General features: G+C 42.4%; 1 protein-coding gene across 5 annotated transcripts in view; it reads right to left on the minus strand.

Moving 5' to 3' along the window:
- The window catches only part of LOC135702520 (YTH domain-containing family protein-like), a 64,248-nt gene extending 46,298 nt beyond the window's left edge, over positions 1-17,950 (minus strand). For 3 of the 5 annotated variants that reach the window (XM_065223592.1, XM_065223596.1, XM_065223595.1), the window contains exons 1-2: positions 16,917-17,942; positions 16,809-16,833 (exon numbers count right to left, since the gene is read on the minus strand). In XM_065223592.1, the coding sequence (XP_065079664.1) occupies positions 16,809-16,833; positions 16,917-16,937 (46 nt within the window). In that variant the 5' untranslated portion in view covers positions 16,938-17,942. Of the gene's footprint in view, positions 1-16,808; positions 16,834-16,916 lie in introns of all 5 variants that reach the window. The other 2 variants (XM_065223593.1, XM_065223594.1) reach the window with 2 other exon arrangements.
- Between the last annotated feature and the right edge of the window lie 438 nt (positions 17,951-18,388).

Genomic DNA, 18,388 nt, shown 5'->3' on the forward strand with positions numbered 1-18,388 from the left:
TTCGGGATGTGTCTGTCAATGACATATGCCAAGACATGTGAAAAGGTTTGCGCTGCAAGCTTCAACGTCATCTGGATCAAGGATGTTCTCCCATACCATGCTAGACAATAACATCTATGATGCTACGGTGGTCAGCTTTACGGAAGTCAAAAGAAACGGTAGCAGGATAGTCGTCGAAATCACGCACGAGTTTGTCCTCAACAGTGACAATTAGAGGAGGGTTATGTGGAACTAGCTTAGTTAGTGCACAAGGAGCCGAGGAAATTGATGGAGCCCTGTCCTGTGTGCTCACGAAGCGGAGGTCCAAACTACGACCATTTTTGTTAACTACATGGTTAATTTGAGAAACCGTCGCTGCGCTGTAGTTGTCGAGAAGGCTAATAGCTCCTGCGTGAAATGTAGAGCTATCAGGATCTGGGTACAGGAATCCGCTATGAGATGGACTCCACGAAACGCCTGGCAGATTGAAGTCACCAAAAATGAATATCTCATCAACTGGAGTGGCACTTTCGATAACTGTGAAAACTGACCGACAGTGAGTATCGATGAGTTCATTGTCGCGGACTCGATCAGGTGGAATGTACAGAGCGCATAGAAATAGTGTGCGATCACCCAGATTGATGGCTGTCCAAACCTGCTCCACATAGTTCCCTGAATCGTTCTCGATGGCCTTTGCCTCCAACCCGCTACGGACAGCTACAAGGACACCTCCACCAGTAGATTTACGGCGGTTGTTAGGATTCCGATCGCAACGAAAGACCTCGTAGTCAGGACCGAAGACTTGACTGGAAAGCGTTCGATAATCGAGCCACGTTTCGCACAGGACAATTATATCGTAGCAACGATCCGTTACAGCTAGGCGGTACTCTTCAACATCAGAATTCATTCCACCGGCGTTTTGGTAGAAGATCACGACGTCCTGCTTGCGGCAAGGAATCGAACGACTGCTCTCCCTGGAAATCACAGATACATCAGGCAATAACTGACCATCATCAAGTCTCATTGGATACTCGCCATAGTGAGTGGGTTAGAAGACCCCCTCTCCACGATTTCGAATAGTTCCGGAATTGCGGGAAGTAATTCTGAAATTTTAGGATTAGTTATAGTTAAGCCTCTATCATAGATCAGTTAATTTTCTAATATGTATGAATATTTATCCACAAACTGGCGAACAGATCTGGGAGTAGCCTAGAATGGGGTTCAGAGCTGTGCACTAAACTTGGTTCATTATAGTTTACCACCACATATTAGTTTTTGTTTTATTTTTTGAGTGCTCCATGAATTCGAGGGACATATTCTCAATTACTATATTAATCACTACCTAACGTAACATTTGACAACAAAACTTGTATGGCCCTTTTCGCGCTAACCGAAGTAGGAGGAATTACAAAACTTAACAAATTCTCGTTTTTATCACAAGGCTAACTCTTTCGACTGAAGTGTAATGAAGAATATCCGTAGAACACTTCCGAAAACATTTTTTTTTTTTAATAAAACAGTGTCAAATCTAGAGAAAATTCATGAAGTCTTCTGGGTAGCAAGCTTGAAGTAATCAACTCTAAATTCATCAGAACAACACTATCAGAATGAACCAGGGGAAGCTCACACGGCGAATGAGAACGACCCAAATTTGACTTTAGTTCACTCATAATCGCCAAAAGTGCAGGAACTCAGCGATGAGTAAATTTGTCTCATGGTTTCCTGTGGAAAACCTAAAAAATCTGCCGGAAAATGAGGAAATTGACGAAAATTTCATTTAGTCTCAGAGTAGTACCAATAGACTGAGTGAATCAAATCTTTACTTTTCTCAAATTCGGGAATTTTTCCCTGGAAAATCCTGGAAATACCTGGGAAAACATGAGGCAAATTTACTCATCGCTAAGTTCCTGCACATTATGTGATTTATGAGTTGACTAAACTCAACTTTGGGTCGTTCTCATTCGCCGTGCATAAGTTTTGACAGGCGCAACGGCGCAACCATCGGTAATTGGGAGATTTACAACTGACAAGAGAGTTAGAGCGAGCTTTTGCGCTCTCTTTCTCCATTACTCTCTTTGCCTGCAATCAGATATCCAAGTGCACAGCGAGAAATGCACGCTTCAGGCACCCATACATCACAAATGTTCTTCTAATTTAAATTCACACATTTAAACCGGTCTGCAAGTATGATAACGTCCAAAGCGTAACAGACTGCTGTTTCCGTGTTGCTCCCGTTTGACGCGTGACTGCTGAAAGTTTCAATAACAACTAGTGGTGCAAACCGCCATGTATTGTGGGAAATTTGTGGTATGTTTCAAGAGGTGATAGAAGGACTGCTTGGCTTACATCAGGCATTTGACCATTGACAAACTTGCCACGCACCACTCAAAAAAGCTCCCTTTTAGGAGCACTATTTGTCATGGTAGTGATGATATCGACATGCTTAGAAATCAATGCATTAGGGATTAGGCAGACCATCCGAACTGAACTGAATTCTTTTTAAAGCAAATCAAGGTCGAAGATTTAATTGAGCCACACTATAAAATAGTGTATTCACGGTCACTTGTGGTCTGGCGTAAAGAAGTACAGCTATAATGTGACCATCAAATCTATAAAAATCTAAACGCATTTTTTTAAATTATTTACACCTGTGTCGTGCACAGGTTGCACATGTGGACGCGACGCCACTGTTGTTACTTAATCGCTGAAGGATTAATTTTCTGCATGGGACTGATATGCGGTTACTTTGCACGATGAAACAAACTGACTGGACGTACTTTTCCCATTGTTCAAGAACAAAGTGCTTAATTTCATCACACAATAAAGGGTGATACGGTCAAAATTTGGTCAAGGGAAAACGCGTGTAAATCGGTGAAATCGTTTATTTAAAAAATCAAATTAAATTTCTTTTTCAAGTTCAATTAGTATAAAATTCAGGAAAAATATTCAGTTAGGCTTCCGCTTTTCCAAATCCGAATTGCCGGGCCTTACGCTTGACCCCTGCCATCAGATTTTGTACAGCCACCTTGTCCACCTTCTTCGCCGCAGAAAGCCAGTTTGCCTTGAACTGCTGCTCGCCCTTAGCAGTTTTTTTGGTCTTCTTTAGGTTCCGCTTGACAATAGCCCAGTATTTCTCAATTGGGCGGAGCTCTGGCGTGTTGGGAGGGTTCTTGTCCTTGGGAACCACCTGCACGTTGTTGGCGGCGTACCACTCCATGGCCTTTCTACCGTAATGGCAAGATGCCAAATCCGGCCAAAACAGTACGGAACAACCGTGTTTCTTCAGGAAAGGCAGCAGACGTTTATTCAAACACTCTTTCACGTAAATTTCTTGGTTGACAGTCCCGGAAGCTATGAAAATGCTGCTTTTCAAGCCACAGGTACAGATGGCTTGCCAAACCAGATATTTCTTTGCGAACTTTGAGAGTTTCATGTGCTTGAAAACATCTGCTACCTTTCCCCTTCCTTTTGCCGTATAAAACTCCTGTCCCGGAAGCTGCTTGTAGTCGGCTTTGACGTAGGTTTCGTCGTCCATTACCACGCAGTCAAACTTCGTCAGCATCGTCGTGTACAGCCTCCGGGATCGCGCTTTGGCCGTCGTATTTTGTTTATCATCGCGATTTGGAGTCACTACCTTCTTGTAAGTCGATAGTCCGGCTCGTTTTTTGGCTCGATGCACGGTTGTAGACGATACACCCAGCTTATTTGCGGCATCTCGGAGAGAGAGGTTAGGGTTTCGCTTGAAACTACCGGCAACTCTCTTTGTCGTCTCAGCGGCTTCCGGTTTTCGATTTCCCCCCGATCCAGACTTCCTGGCTACCGACAAACGTTCCCCAAACACTTTAATTACATTTGTAACGGTTGATTTGGCAACTTTTAGCGATTTTGCCAACTTTGCGTGCGAGTAGCTCGGATTTTCGCGATGCGCGAGCAAAATTTTGATACGCTGCTCTTCTTGCTTGGACGGCATTTTGACAACTGAAGAGTGAATTCCAAAATCAAAATAGGAGCAACATTCTACACACACACACCTTCAAAATGAGGGGTGTTCAGGTTTTTTAAATGCAAAATTGAAAGAAATACGTCAAGTTGATATTGACCAAATTTTGACCGTATCGCCCTTTATTATAAAATTGATGTCAAATAAAAGTGCATAGTGTTGTCAACTGTTGTCAATTCAAAATATGGGCATACCCGGGCAAAGTCAGTCAACAAAATGAATGCAAATCGGTAGTAAAGTTTGCAGTTCCTACCATGATGAAAACTAATTTTGATTTCAATTGTCGCGACATTACTCTGATATCATATTGTGCTTTCAGTATACAGTTTTTTAAATGAAAGCAACATAACTTAAAGTTTTGTTGCTAACGTCTTGTTGAAAATTTAATGTAAGTTCATCTGTCGTTGAATACTAAAGATTATTGTTTATTTGTTTGCTTTAACCCATTTTAGGTCATTCGTGACTTGTGCGGGATATGATTTGAACTCAAGTCTTTCAGCGCCTGTATTCAGTAAAATATTACGAATGCAGAATCAGTAATCACATTGATTTTATTAAAAGCAGGTTAGTTTTCCGTTTGATTCAACAGTGTGTGCTTTAATTTTTGCTGTGTAACCCGTTCAGTCAAACAAAATGAGATCAACTGGAGTATTCAAAATAAGTTACATCATAACAGCAAATTTTGATTTCAATCCAGCATTGCTCGGGTACACATTATTAGGTTTTTTCAAAAATGCGCGAAATAAGGCCTTAGGTGCGTAAAATTATGGTACTTTACGGTATCACTAGCTTAGCAAATATTGGCGCTGTGGCAAAAGATAACATCATTTCAACCATACACAAATTTAATACGGATTAGATATGAGTAAGATCCAACCCCTCTCGCCCCAAAGTAAATCTCACTCGCGAGAGCGCGTAAAACAAACCCGAAAAGAAAGAACTGGTTTAATGAACTCGACCGCGAACAAACAGCGCGCCAACCCCCATCCACCATCCACCAAACCCTTCAGGGAGGGGGAAGACAGATGCATTGAATAATTCCGCGAAAAGCGCGGCGGTTAAGGTCGTCACACATGTGCGAAATATGTACGTGCGCGGAGCACCACTACGGGAATGCTCATTCTCCTCTTTCTTACTCTACCTAGGTAGATTCGATCCCGTTGTCACATACTCCCCCCCCCCCCCTTCTTAAACAAACACGTGCAGGATTTAATTTTCCGTTAACCGTTTGACACGCACACTTCATCGAAACGGACAGGAATGACCTTGAACTTGCCACCAGCTTCAGTACCGCCGGGTGGCACGCCGGGGTTCATTGGTGCTACGATTGGGCGGGTGTGGGTAACCAACTGGAATGATTGATAATAATTGGCACGATCTTCCGCCGTCTCTCATGGGCGCTTTTCCAGTTAAATTCCATTCCAATACTGACATTGTCATAAAGGAACGGACGGACAGCGCCGCTATATGCTGCTGATTCCAACGAGATGTGAACTCCCGCGGCCACTCAAACTAGTTCAATTTCAAGTTCAATGTACTCTTGTTTCTTGTGTGCCTCCTCTTTTTCTCTGTGTGTTGTCCTCCCGTCTCCAGCAACCGGCGGATCCATTCAACTCGACTACTGCTGTATACGCGAATTTCCATTCCAAAGCAACCGACTGCGAACAGACTCGGAGTTTGAATGGTGTGTAGTGGTGTCTAGTTAAGATTGTGTTGCGGCGGTTGTTTCGATTCCTCGATAAGCCGCGGTCAGCTTTCAGTGGTGTTCCCTCCATCGTCGATCGTCATCAGTGCCCATACACACAGCCAAACCTTCCGTGTAGGTCGTTGCTTCATCGTGCTCGAGGGTGTTACAAGCTGTACAAGAGGGAATTACCTCCTCCTGCCCGTACGCGCGGTGCAAGTGGTAGTAGATGTCGGTAGTGTTTGGGTAGTTTTCGTTTTCTCTAAGCGATCGACGGTATTCTCTGATTTCCCAACCGGATCGGTGAGCCGGGTGATAACGGAAAGTTCAGCACACGCATCGGCCGGTTGGTTGCGTGAATGCGTTAGCGTTGCTTCGCTACTGGTAGAAGGTCGTGGACCGTTGCACCCCTCGGAGTCAAATCTGCAGAAAGCGATATAATGGCATTAATCTATTCTTTTGGAGGTACGAACGACATATGACTATATTATTGATCATTACTAAATACTTCCTGTTTGTCTAGCGAGCGATCGAGCGTGTACTCGATGGCGGCGGCGATCGCCATGTCGCATTTGGGATATTTATATACTCGCAATTATTTATAGATAAGAAGTATCAGCCATATGTGGTAGTAGCGCACCGCGGCTGTAGCTAGACAAATACTACACTGCGGTCGGTTGGTCACCGACAAGCGATTTATGATCACGTTGCCGCTACGATAGCGCATGGATTGTGTAGGAGTGTCGTTCGTAGTAAATCGCCGCAAGCAGATATTTATCGAGAGTGTAACTGATCATCGACTGAGTTCTGGAACGGGTTGTACTGACGAAGGGTAGAACAGGAAGCTTTGGGAACACCGATGACCTTCCGTTGATAATCGTGAACCATGCAGCGTTGCAGTCAAGTCGTACCTGGGCTTGATTCGATTAACTTTAATGAGTTTAATCTGCAGTGGCCATACTGGTCAACTTTTAAGACTGTGAGGATACATTCCACAGGGCTATGAGTCAGATCTTGTAGATGGTGTTCGTTGGGTTTATGCGCCTTTAATGCGAATGCCTTACGAGTTACATCCATACACTTTTTAGATTCAACCTAGCAGTCTATGGGTCAATTCAAGAATAGTTTAATAATTCCAGAGCACTAGGCAGGGCTGGAAAGCACCTCAGAGTGTTAGCAAAGCAACTTTGTGCATGCATCTCACAACACTCGACAAAGAGTGTGTGGTTCTCCCGTTTACTTCACACACTCTTTTCCAACTAATCCGTGAGAATGCGCAATGAGCGGTACACTCCGTGCGGCGCAGGGAGCGAATATAATACAACAAGCGCTAATGTCTTCTTTGAATTCTTTGCAGACTTTGTTTACCACGACTGCATGCATAGGAGATGAAGAAGGGCATAACAAAAAAGACTTTTGTCTTTTTGCTGTGTTTCCCATTTGCAACCCTACACTGAGTGGCGCTCTTTGCGTCGGAGTCATGGAAGCGATGGCTACACATTGAGCTTTCGTTATTTCTGAGTGTGTGTCTGTCTTCTCTTCTCCGCTGCTTTACACTTGCGCAGGGTGAAAAACAAGCCAACATTGTGTTTGCTTAATTCTCACTTTGTATATTTCAGAAAATCAGTACATTGCGCGCATTGAGTGATCAGATGGCAGCCCTGGCACTAGGGCATGTTGCCTCATAAAATACTTCTGATATCGTCCCATCATTCGCATAAACCAAGATGCACAAATTCGTAGGAGGTACAAGTGCTAGATTATTGTACGAGTGATGTACTGCCTATAATCGCATATTGATTTCCATCAATTTTGAGATAACAACGCTATCCACTATCAATTGGCATCTACTTTCATATTATGAGATAAAAATACGGACTTTGATCATGAAAAATGTGAAAACAACATAAAGTCAGTTTGTCCCATCAAGCAAAATAATCACATACAGTGTATCTCAAAAAGTGAGCGTACAGTTGTCCTTAAATTTTAGATAAAAACAGCTTTAAAAGCACAAATCAAAGAAATACGTTTCTGAATTTCTGGCTGCTGAACCACCGTAAATTTATCAATTATTGGTGCAGTGTTGGGCTTATTTAGTTGCGTTTTTTTTAAGTAAGAGCTATTTGAGAACAACGCCTTTTCCTTGAAAAACCTTAATATCTTGCAATATAATGAACTAAACTTTTTGAAATTTTGCTCATTTTTAGTCATAATAAAGATCATTCATATTCCACTAATTTTACTAAACTTTGTCCACTAGGTAAAAAGTTAAAAATCGTGCGTTTTACTAAAATAAATTTAGCTTCATACCGGTTATTCCAATAAAGTCCAATACTAAAACAGGGTGGCCAGTTAATTTTCATTTTCAAATTCCCGGTTTTTACCCAGTTCAAATCTTTAAAAAAAAATCCCGGTTAATATTCAACAAAAAACGAAATCGAACGCATTTTTTTTTAAATTGATTTAAGAAGATTCCCAAGATTCAAGGGCTTTAAAATTTGTGTAGAGTCTGAAACTAAAACCTTTTCTCAAAATTTGTGATCAATACAATCTTTGTGATGCAAGATTTGGAGAAAAAATAATTAAAATATGAGATTTTGAATAAATTTCAAGATCACAGATTTGAAAAAAAAAAATCATACTTATGAGTCGTGGAGTCATAATTGTCATGCTCTGAGACTTGGAAGCATTTTAAGGGTTATAACAAATTACAGAACCATCTATAGAATTCTAGCGTAACATTAATAAAATTTAAAAGAATTCAAAGTGTTGATTTCAAACAAATATTGAGAAGGATTCCCACGCAGTTTTCGAAGGAGAAGTTCTGAGCAGAATTTCAGAATCATTCTGACATGATATCCTTAGAAATTGTTAGATGAATTTGGAGGGATTTCTGTGGAGTTCTAAATTAAATTGTTTTTTAGAAGATTTAAAAAGGAGTTGTGAAAAATAAAACTTTGCGGAAAATTCCTACTTGATTCTGAGCAGATTTGTATGGAGGAAAATAACAGATGAATTTTAAGAAGAGTTCAAAGAGAATTACGATCAGAATTCAACAAGAAACATAGTTCTAAGAGAATTCTGGCAATAATTTCAACCCTAGTGCGAAAGATTAATCACAGAACTCCAACAAAAATTTTGCTGATAATTAGAAAGAAATTCTTTAAATAAATAAAATTTCGAAAAATTTCTACGGTTTCGAATAGAGTTAAAAGAAATTTTTGAAAAGATTTCCAAAGGAATCAAAGTCTCCCGATAGGCTCAAATGAATTCTAAGAAGGATTCCAATTAAATTCTTAGAAGGGGTTGCAAGCGAATTTCAAAAAGAATTCAACGATAATTATTACACTGAGTGTTTTCTGGTTTATTTCAGAACAATGTCAAGATAAGTCAGAGCAGAATTCCAAGTTAATTCTGGAATTAATATCATGATTGATAGTTCTACACTTAGGGCATGAATTGAGTACGCAAAGCTACATTTAGAGAAAAATCAACAACTCCCTCCCTTTCGGCACGTTTGTCCTATACCTAATCCATTGCTTGTTACACATTTGTAACTACCCCCTCTTTTCCCCTTAGATCGTGACGTACTTAATGGATGCTCCCTTGAGAGCGATGGCCAGTGCATTTTCATTTTGAATCTCCCGGTTTTCCCGGTTCAAATCTCAAAAACTTCCCGGTTTTCGGAGCGTGATCGACCGTTAATTTTTCGGCCATAACTAAAAAACGGTATCCTACCATTCTGAAATTTTCACACGCAAAACTGTGTTTTATGAAAATTTAGTTTAATTTTAGTTTACACTAAAATGGTTTTTCTTTGCAATTTCCCAACTGTGCAGAAATTTCGAGGAAAATTTCTTCAGATTATATTTTGCTGAGATAATTTCCTTATAATTTCACTAAAACAATACATAGTTAGGTTCCACAGGTTGCCTTCTACTTGTTCCTGTTGGGTCGCTTTCTATAACCATTTTCACTGGGTCATCGTGCGGCATTCTTACAACGTGCCCAGCCCACCGTAGTCGCCCAATTTTAGCAATGTGGACGATGGATGATTCTCCTCCACGTTCCGTCATCCATCTGCACTCCACCGTAGATGGTACGCAACACCTTCCGTTCGAAAACACCAAGGGCGCGTTGGTCCTCCACGAGCATAGTCCAGGTCTCGTGGCCGTAGAGGACCACCGGTCTAATCAGCGTCTTGTAGACAGTCAACTTTGTGCGGCGGCGAATTTTATTCGGCCGGAGCGTCCTCCGGAGTCCAAAGTAGGCACGATTCTCTGCCATAATGCGTCTTTGAATTTCTCTGCTGGTATCATTTTCGGCGGTCACCAGTGAGCCCAAATACACGAACTCATCGACCACTTCGATTCCGTCAATCTGAACTCGGGGTGGGAGGCTAACATTGTGTTCCCTAGAACCACTTCCTTTCATGTATTTTGACTTTGATGCGTTGATGGCAACCATGATTTCGATGTCATCGGCGAATCCAAAGAAGCTGGATGGACTTCCTGAAGATCGTGCCACTCGTGTCTATCCCAGCTTTTACAATTACTGATCACACCTTCTAACGCGATGTTGAATAGCAGACACGAAAGTCCATCACCTTGCCGTAACCCCCTTCGAGATTCAAAGGGACTCGAGAGTGTCCCCGATACTCGAACAACGCACATCACTCGATCCATCGTCGCCTTGACCAATCGCGTCAGTTTATCCGGAAATCCGTACTCGTGCATAATCTTCCATAGCTGATCTCGATCGATTATGTCGTATGCGGATTTGAAATCCTGTTACCGTAAGACGCAAAGCCAACGATCTCAACTCGTTTGGGTAGCTTCAGCGTTAGACCGCCGTTTTAAATCACGTTCCAAAGCGTTGGACCAAAGATAGCCTTGTGAAATTCCCACCGTGATCCTAATCGATCTCTGTCCCATATTTGACTCGTAGTTCAGAACCCGGTTCTGGAAGTAGCGTCGGCCTTCCAGCTGGAGCTGTTGAACGCGTTCTTGTCATCGATCGTTATCACGGCGTAATATCGACCTCCTCTCCACTTCTGTTTCGACGCCTTCTCGGCTCTCTCGGCAACTGTCTGAATTGCATCCACATTTGCTCTTCCTTTTCGAAATCCGAACTGCCTCTCCGACAATCCTTGCTCACTCTCCGTGCATTTCGTCAGCCTGTTTAGGATGATCCTCTCCAAGAGTTTTCCGAGTGTATCCAGTAGGTACTGCTACGAGCTGCTCGTTGGTGACTTCGTCGTTATCTCCCTCTCCGTCTCCGTACAACAATGTAGGTGGCCAGGTCGTTGGATCGTGCTTCGAGAAAAGTCCTTCCACGATGACTTTCAGGTTCTCTAAGCACATTTCTAGATAGAACTGGAATTAGGGCCTAACAGCTTTTGTAAACGATGACTTCCCTTGATGATTTCTAGAAATTCAAGGCTCGCCCACGCAAACCAACATCCTCATCGGGTAGGGAAAGACTCCAGTGGAGTCGTATTAACCTCAATCTACCTGTACAGCAACTCTCAAAACATACACAATTATCAATATATTGCTTCCAGTGGATAGATTTCGAGTAAACTAGAAGATTAAGAGTATTTTTCAACCGATTTGAGTATGGCAATAAATCTGGTTTTGAATGTTGGTTCACAGGTAAAAAGTGAGGTTACGCGACGCCACTGAAAGACTCCTGCTATCCGAATGCGTGGACGTGCCTTGAATTCCTAGAAATCATCGATAGAAGTCATTGTTTACAAAAGCCGTTACGCCCTAATTCCAGCGGGCATGACTTGACATCTGATCTTCGACATCACGACACGGTGTGCGTCGTTGGCAGCAGCTTCTCGACCCAGCTCCAGTTGATAGTTTGACTTGCTCTGCTTTACCTCTCGTTTATGTGCTCGGAACATTCCTCTACGTTCCTCTCTGCCTGCTTCTGTTCTTGCTTTCTGGACACGTCTTCTGGCTCTGAGTCAACTTGCGCGGAGGGTGTTAAATAATTGCCTCGTTGCAACAGTTATTTAGCTGTTATTTAGCTCCAGTTTCATCGGCATGGTCGTGTCACATGTTCTCCCTAATGATTCTGTCATCTCGTCTTCCACTTCAGGTCGCAAGTTCTCGTCCTCTGTACTGCCACAGGATTCCGTTGGCCGATGCCCCTATCGGACTGCCTATACTATAGGTATATCATCCACACACTCTTCAATTCATGTTTTCCACCAGCGACGGACTGCGGTAACGTCGATAATGGATTCCCGGTCATCTCTGCGAAAAGTGCTGGTGGTGCCTTTATTGAACAGCCTAATTTCCAGCTTCGCCAGACCTTCCAGCAGAATGTGCCCTCTTGCATTGGTACATCTGTTTCCCCACTCCACTGCCTAAGCATGGAAGTCCCCTCCGATGACTACCTGTCTTCGTCCGATCAGCTCTTCGGTAAGTCCAACCAGCGTCTCGTGGAACTGCTCCATCGTCCATCGGGTGCGTAGCAACGGCATATGAATATTCCGTTAATTTTGGCGATCACGAAACCTTCTTCTTGAATGGGGTATCTGCCCCTAACTTGTATTGCAGCCATCCCAGCTCTATCCGCCACCTCGTTACCTTTATCGGAGGGACTCGATACTGCTGTGCAGTGTTGCAATAATTGAGGTTTATTTGAGTTACCTCTGTTATTGTTACGACAAAACAATTAAGTGTCATTTGGAGCGAAATGCTTGAGAATTCATGCCAAACCAGCAAAATCGTCAGGCTGACAAAATCGGGAAAATAATACCACTTGAGTTCCAGATTCTACAACCATCCAGTGCCTCCGACTTGGCTACTTCCCCTCGTGCTGGAAGTTAGCTAAAGTCATCCCCATTCGAACAGCTGGGAAGGATCCTTCCTCTCCTTCAAGTTACCGACCCATCAGCCTTCTCTCCAGGGTTATCCAAGCTGTTTGAAAAGGCAGTTTACAGCCGGCTTCTAACATCTGCGGAAGAAAACAACTTAGCACTTCTAGGGTCAGTCCACAGGTCTTTGAGGAAGATTTATATGAAAAGTTATAAGATCTTCAAGGAACCAGTGCAGAGGTCTTCAAAAGTAAGCTCATGGAACTGCTGGAGTTAGTCTAGATGTGTTCGTGGACAAGTTCTGAGGTCTTAAAACGTATGGCCAGTCCAGTAGTCAGTGAAGGAAAGTCCAGAGGAATTCATGACCTAGTCCAGAAGATTTCTAGAGTAAGTTCAGAGATCTTCGAGGACAAGTTCAGATATCTTAAAAATAAGCTTAAATGCCTTATAGGGTCTTTCCAGAGGAGTCCATAAACTAATCCTGAAGATTTCGGGGCCAGTTCTGACATTTTCAAGTATGTTTATATTCAGAGATCTAAAAAACAAGCTCAAGGAACTTCCAAGTGAGGTTTTTGGGAAGATTTCTATGACAAGTTCCAAGATCTTCTGAGTTCTTAAGAACAGGTTAATGGAACAGGGCCAGTTCAGAGGTCTTTGAAAGAGATTTCTAGGATAAGTGCTGAGATCTTCAAGCACAAGAGGTCTTAAAGCAAACTCAAGCAACTTCTAGGGTCAGTCCAGAGATCTTTGAGGAAGATGTCTTGTTCTAGTATAGTCTTCGAGGAACCAGTGCAGAGGTCTTCAAAACCAAGCTCATGGAACTGCTGGAGTCGGCCCAGATGTATTCGTGGACAAGTTCTGAGGTCTTAAAACGTATGGCCAGTCCAGAGGTCTAAGAAGCTGAGTCCAGAGGAATTCATTACCTATTCCAGAAGATTTCTAGAATAAGTTCAGATCTCTTAAAAACAAGCCCAAAGGCCTTCTAGGGTCAATCCAGGGGAGTCCAAGAACTAATTCAGAAAATTTACGGGCAAGTTCTGTGATTTTCAAGTATGTATAAATTTAGAATGCTCAAGGAATGGAGGTCTTTGGGGAGGATTTCTAGGGCCAGCCCAGAGGTCTTTGAGGGAGAATTCTAGGCCAAGTTCTGAGATCTTCAAGCACAAGCGGTCTTCAAAACCAAACTCCAGGAACTTCTAGAAACGGTCCAGAGGTCATCGAGGAAGATCCCTGTGAAAAGTTTTAAGATCTTCCAGGAACCATTGCAGAAATCTTCAAAAGCAAGCTCATGGAACTGCTGGAGTCGGTCCAGATGTGTTCGTGGACAAGTTCTGAGGTTTTGAAACGCAGGGCCAATCCAGAGCTCTGTGAAGAAGAGTCCATACGGGTTCATGATCTTGTCAAGAAGATTTCTAGAATACAAACAAAGGACAAATTCACAGGTATTAAAAACAAGCCATCTAGGGTCAGACCAGAGGAGTCCATGAACTAATCCTGAAGATTTCCGGGCCAAGTTCTGAGATGTTCAAGTATGTATAAATTCAGAAGTCTAAAAAACAAGCTCAAGCAACTTCTAGGGAGGTGTTTGAGGAAGATTTCTATGATAAGTTTCTAGATCTTCTGAGGTCTTAAGGGCAGAGATTTTCATCCACAAGAGGTCTTTAAAAGCAAACTCAAGGAACTTCTAGGCTCAACCCAGAGGTCTTTATATAAAAAGTAATAAGATCTTCCAGTGCAAAGATCTTCAAATGCAATGATCGTGGAACTTTTGGAGCCAGTCCATAGGTCTTCGTGGACAAGTTCTGAGGTCTTAAAACGTAGAGCTTCTAAGGTCAGTCCAGATGAGTCCATGAACTAATCCAGAAGACTTCCGGGGCAAGTTCTGACATTTTCAAGTTTGTTTAAATTAGGAGATCTAAAAAGCAAGCTCAAAAAACTTCTAGCGAGGTCTTTGTGGAAGATGTCTATGACAAGTTCTAATATCTTCTGAGGCCTTAAGAGCAAGCTTATGGAACAGGGTCAGTGCAGAGAGAGGTTTCAAGGACAAGTTCTGAGATCTTCAAGCACAAGAGATCTTAAAAAGTAAACTCAAGGAACTTCTAGGGTCAGTCCAGAGGTCTTTGATGAAGATTTCTATTGAAAATTCTAAGATCTTCCAGGAACCGATGCAGAGGTCTCCAAAAGCAAGCTCGTGGAAGTCAGTCCAGATGTGTTCGTGGTCTTAAAACGTATGGCCAGTCCAGAGGTCTGTGAAGTCCAGAAGAGCTTATGACTCTATTATTTTAAAAGCAATCCCAAGAAAATTATAAAACTAGCTCAGAAATCTTTAAGAAACAAAGGAGTTCAGGAACAATCTGAGATGCTTTGTAGCTCTTTACTTATAGGAAACAGTTCAAAGGAGACCGTAGACTAGCATAAAAAATCCAGAAAATCTTCCAGGGATAAGTTTAAAGGCCCTCAAAACATTGCTTATGGAACTTTTAAATTTAGTCTAGAGGTCTTTGAAAAAATAAGAAGTACAGAGGAGTTTATTGACTAGTCCAGAACAAGTTCTGATATCTTTAAGGGTAAGTACAGAAGTCAGCGGCGCCGGTGGTGTAGTGGTAAACTCCAAAGGGCCTGGGTTCAACAATCCCAGTCGGCACCGCCGGGATTTTCGAGGCATACATTCTCTGATCACACCTTCCTTCGGTAGATAGGTAGGGAACAGGTGTGGGAGCTGCCTCCCTGGCGTCGGAGATATTGGAACTCAGTACGGAAAATAAATCAAGGAAAAAAATAGTTCAGAAGTCCTCCAAAAGCAAGCCCAAGAAAATGCTAGAATCAGCACATGATCCTTTGAGAAACAGTCCAGAGGCCATTAATACCAGCCTAGAAAATGTCTAGAACGATCTAGAAAAAAATGTGATCGTCAATAAGTTACATTTGCGTCGTACTTTTTTTCTGAAAATCTGTACCTACATCAATTCTTTTCGAAAATTTCTACAATATTTTGGCCAAGACTCGTCGACGGAATGGATTTACTCAACCTTCATTGGACGGACGTCAATGGAAAGTCCTTACGCTTTGTAAATCCCATCTTCTACATGATTATCGGCCGATGAATCAATGGGCTTGAAAGGCAAGATCAGAGGTCTTCAAAAGTAAGCCGAAAGATCAGCCCCAAGGCTTTCAAGTAATAGACCATAGTTCATGGACTAGCCCAGAAGATATATAAGCCACATTCTGCGATCGTCGAGAACAAGTTCTGAGATTTTCAAGAACATGTTCTGGTAATGTGGCGTTCAAGTACTATTCCTCTTTAGAGGTCTTTCAGAACAAGTTCAGAGATTATCAAAGACAAGTTCCTGGAGCCTAAAGCTGAATACCCAGAGCCCTTCTTATTTCGAGAGATAACCTCGGCCTTTATCAAGGCAAGCTCGAAATGAAATCACTTAGATCGCTTTTAACATGATTATCAATCAGCCATCATGGCATCAATCAATTCTGGAACTGAAGTTTTTCGTCGAGAGCTACAAGACAAGAAAATCTCTATTCACTCAATGCTAAATGTCTAGTGACCAACAAGGCTTTATACCAGGACTCTCCGTTACGACAAACCTTCTCAGTTTCACCAAGAAATGCTTCAAGGAGCCGTGAAGCGAATGGCTCCTTCTCCAAAGCTATCACATCCTAACTGGAACTTTGCGCCGACCCTCAACCAAGGGTATCGATCCGAAATCGGCTAACAGGCATTTTTGATAAATAATTTAATGACCACAGTTTGTTTGTACAGACCACAAAATAACACCGTCAAACCCAACGGCTTAAACGGATACGCTTAAATAATCCCCAAAATAAACTAGAAACGTAAAACCTGCTATCGAATACGCTTTGGTGTGTCCTTCAACACGTTGATAACTGAAATACGATGATACGATATGACTGATTCAAAGCATGAATGAATGTTCGAGTAGCAACAGCAACAACAACAAGAATAATATCAAAGGGAACGTTAAGGAAAGGTAAACATCGACCCGCACAGCACGGAAATCAAAGAAAAGAAAAGAAAAAATGCTGATGGATGCAGCCAGCAAAATAGCAAAAGTAAGTAGACAGATAGTCGAGGAGAGCAGTAATAATCTAAATAACGGTGAGCCATTCGCTGAAAATGGTTGGTTGCGGGATGCTACGCGTGAGCAAAGACACGACACAAATACAGAGAAGTTATCAAGTGAACGAAAAACGGGAACTTTGAGGACGAACAACACTTCTAGAAGTCTAAAACGATTGATTCCTGAAGAAAATGGTAAAATTGCTCCTTCCGGCCTTACCGTGATTTCCTTGTCCTTTCATCCGCTGGAAAGAAAACGAGGAAGAGAAAAAGCGACATTAGTAAATTGTCAAGCCAAAAATCCAACTGCGGCGACCTGACCACCCACCTGATCTGACACGGTTGACATTGGTGGATTTAGATTTCGTTCCGGCTCCTGGGTGTCAACAGAAAAACAATATCAGTCCGTTTCCTCGAAAACTTGGCTTAAATTCCGTACACAGTGCACAGAGGAAAAATCAGTCCTTTCTGCGCTCTTCTTGTTTCAAATAAAAATCAAAACAACACAAACAAGAATCACACGCACAGTAAATCCAAGCTTTGTTGTTGGACCTTCTTCGAAGGGGGGCGCTTTCTGCTTTTGCTTTTTCTTCTTTCTCCTGCTGCTTCCCTTCTGCTGTCACACACTCGCACTTCTTGTTGTTATTCTTCCTGACGACGGCCAGAAAGACGATGAGCACTTTTTTCCCCTCTACTACTTCTTCTTCTTCTTCCTCTTTCACTGACGACGAGGAACGAAACACTCTTTTCCCTGTTGTTTCCTTTTGTCGTCGTCGTCGGCTTCTTCTTCGTCCACTCGCGGCGGGGAGAGAATTTTTTTCTTCTTGCTCGAATCGAGTCCGAGTTCTTCCTTCAAACACAAAAAAGAAAAAAGAAAACTCAGCCAGTCACCAAAAAAAAAGCCACAAAGGCCAATTGCAGGCACAGAACCGGGTGCTTTTCCTTTTTTTTTAATTTTCCACCGGAGGGCGGCCTTTCCACAAATTCCACTAAGAAAAGGGAAAAACTTTCCACAACTTTTCGCTGATGTGTTTTGTAGTAGCACGGCGACAAAGAGAGCGTCCGCCACCGCACAAAAAAAGCACTCTTTCCGTCCTGCCAAGAGGAAAAAAAAATTCCTGCTTCACTTTTTCACTTCACTATGCTTCCAGAAAAGAGAGGAACACGGCCAATTCCAGGCCCAAAATCAGAAATTTTCCACCGCCGAAGCGTCGCACATAAACCAAATCGAAACAGTTCGAGAAAATGCAGCTGAAAAACAGCAAAATGTCCTAATTTTCCACAAAACTTTTTCCACACCGCGAACAAACCTCTGTCCACTCAAACTGCTAGAGCACGTATACCACGATCACGGACGATTTGTAACGGGAGAGAAAAAGAAGTTTGTATTCCTCCCGTTCCGGCGACGGCGACGTTTTACAATATGGCCGCCCAGTGTCGCTATCTGCTGTTGCAGGAGAGAGATGGCTTCAGTCATTTGCCATTAGCTTGCACTGACAATAGGCAATAGCATTGTGGTGCAAAAAGGATAGGAAGATGTTTTCGAGAGAGCAATCAATTTATTTTCATTGCTGTTTGGTTGGCAACGGTTGTCAGTTTGACAGACTTTGCAAGTTTTGTTTGTGTTTCCCGAAACGGCTCGAATTGCCCATGCAACAGATAAACTAACACTTACGAAAATATTTCAACCAAGGGGCAAGTCAGCTTTGCTCAGAGTAAATAGTTTTGCAGCGAGTAAATTTGAGTAACTTAGATTTACTCAAAATTGATCAAAGTAGTCTCACCTTTATCAAGAAATAC

The sequence above is a fragment of the Ochlerotatus camptorhynchus genome, unplaced genomic scaffold, assembly GCF_037179485.1.
Source record: "Ochlerotatus camptorhynchus isolate MF236.1 unplaced genomic scaffold, CSIRO-AGI_Acam_v1.1 ptg000193l, whole genome shotgun sequence".
In the NCBI taxonomy this organism is placed as follows: domain Eukaryota; kingdom Metazoa; phylum Arthropoda; class Insecta; order Diptera; family Culicidae; genus Ochlerotatus; species Ochlerotatus camptorhynchus.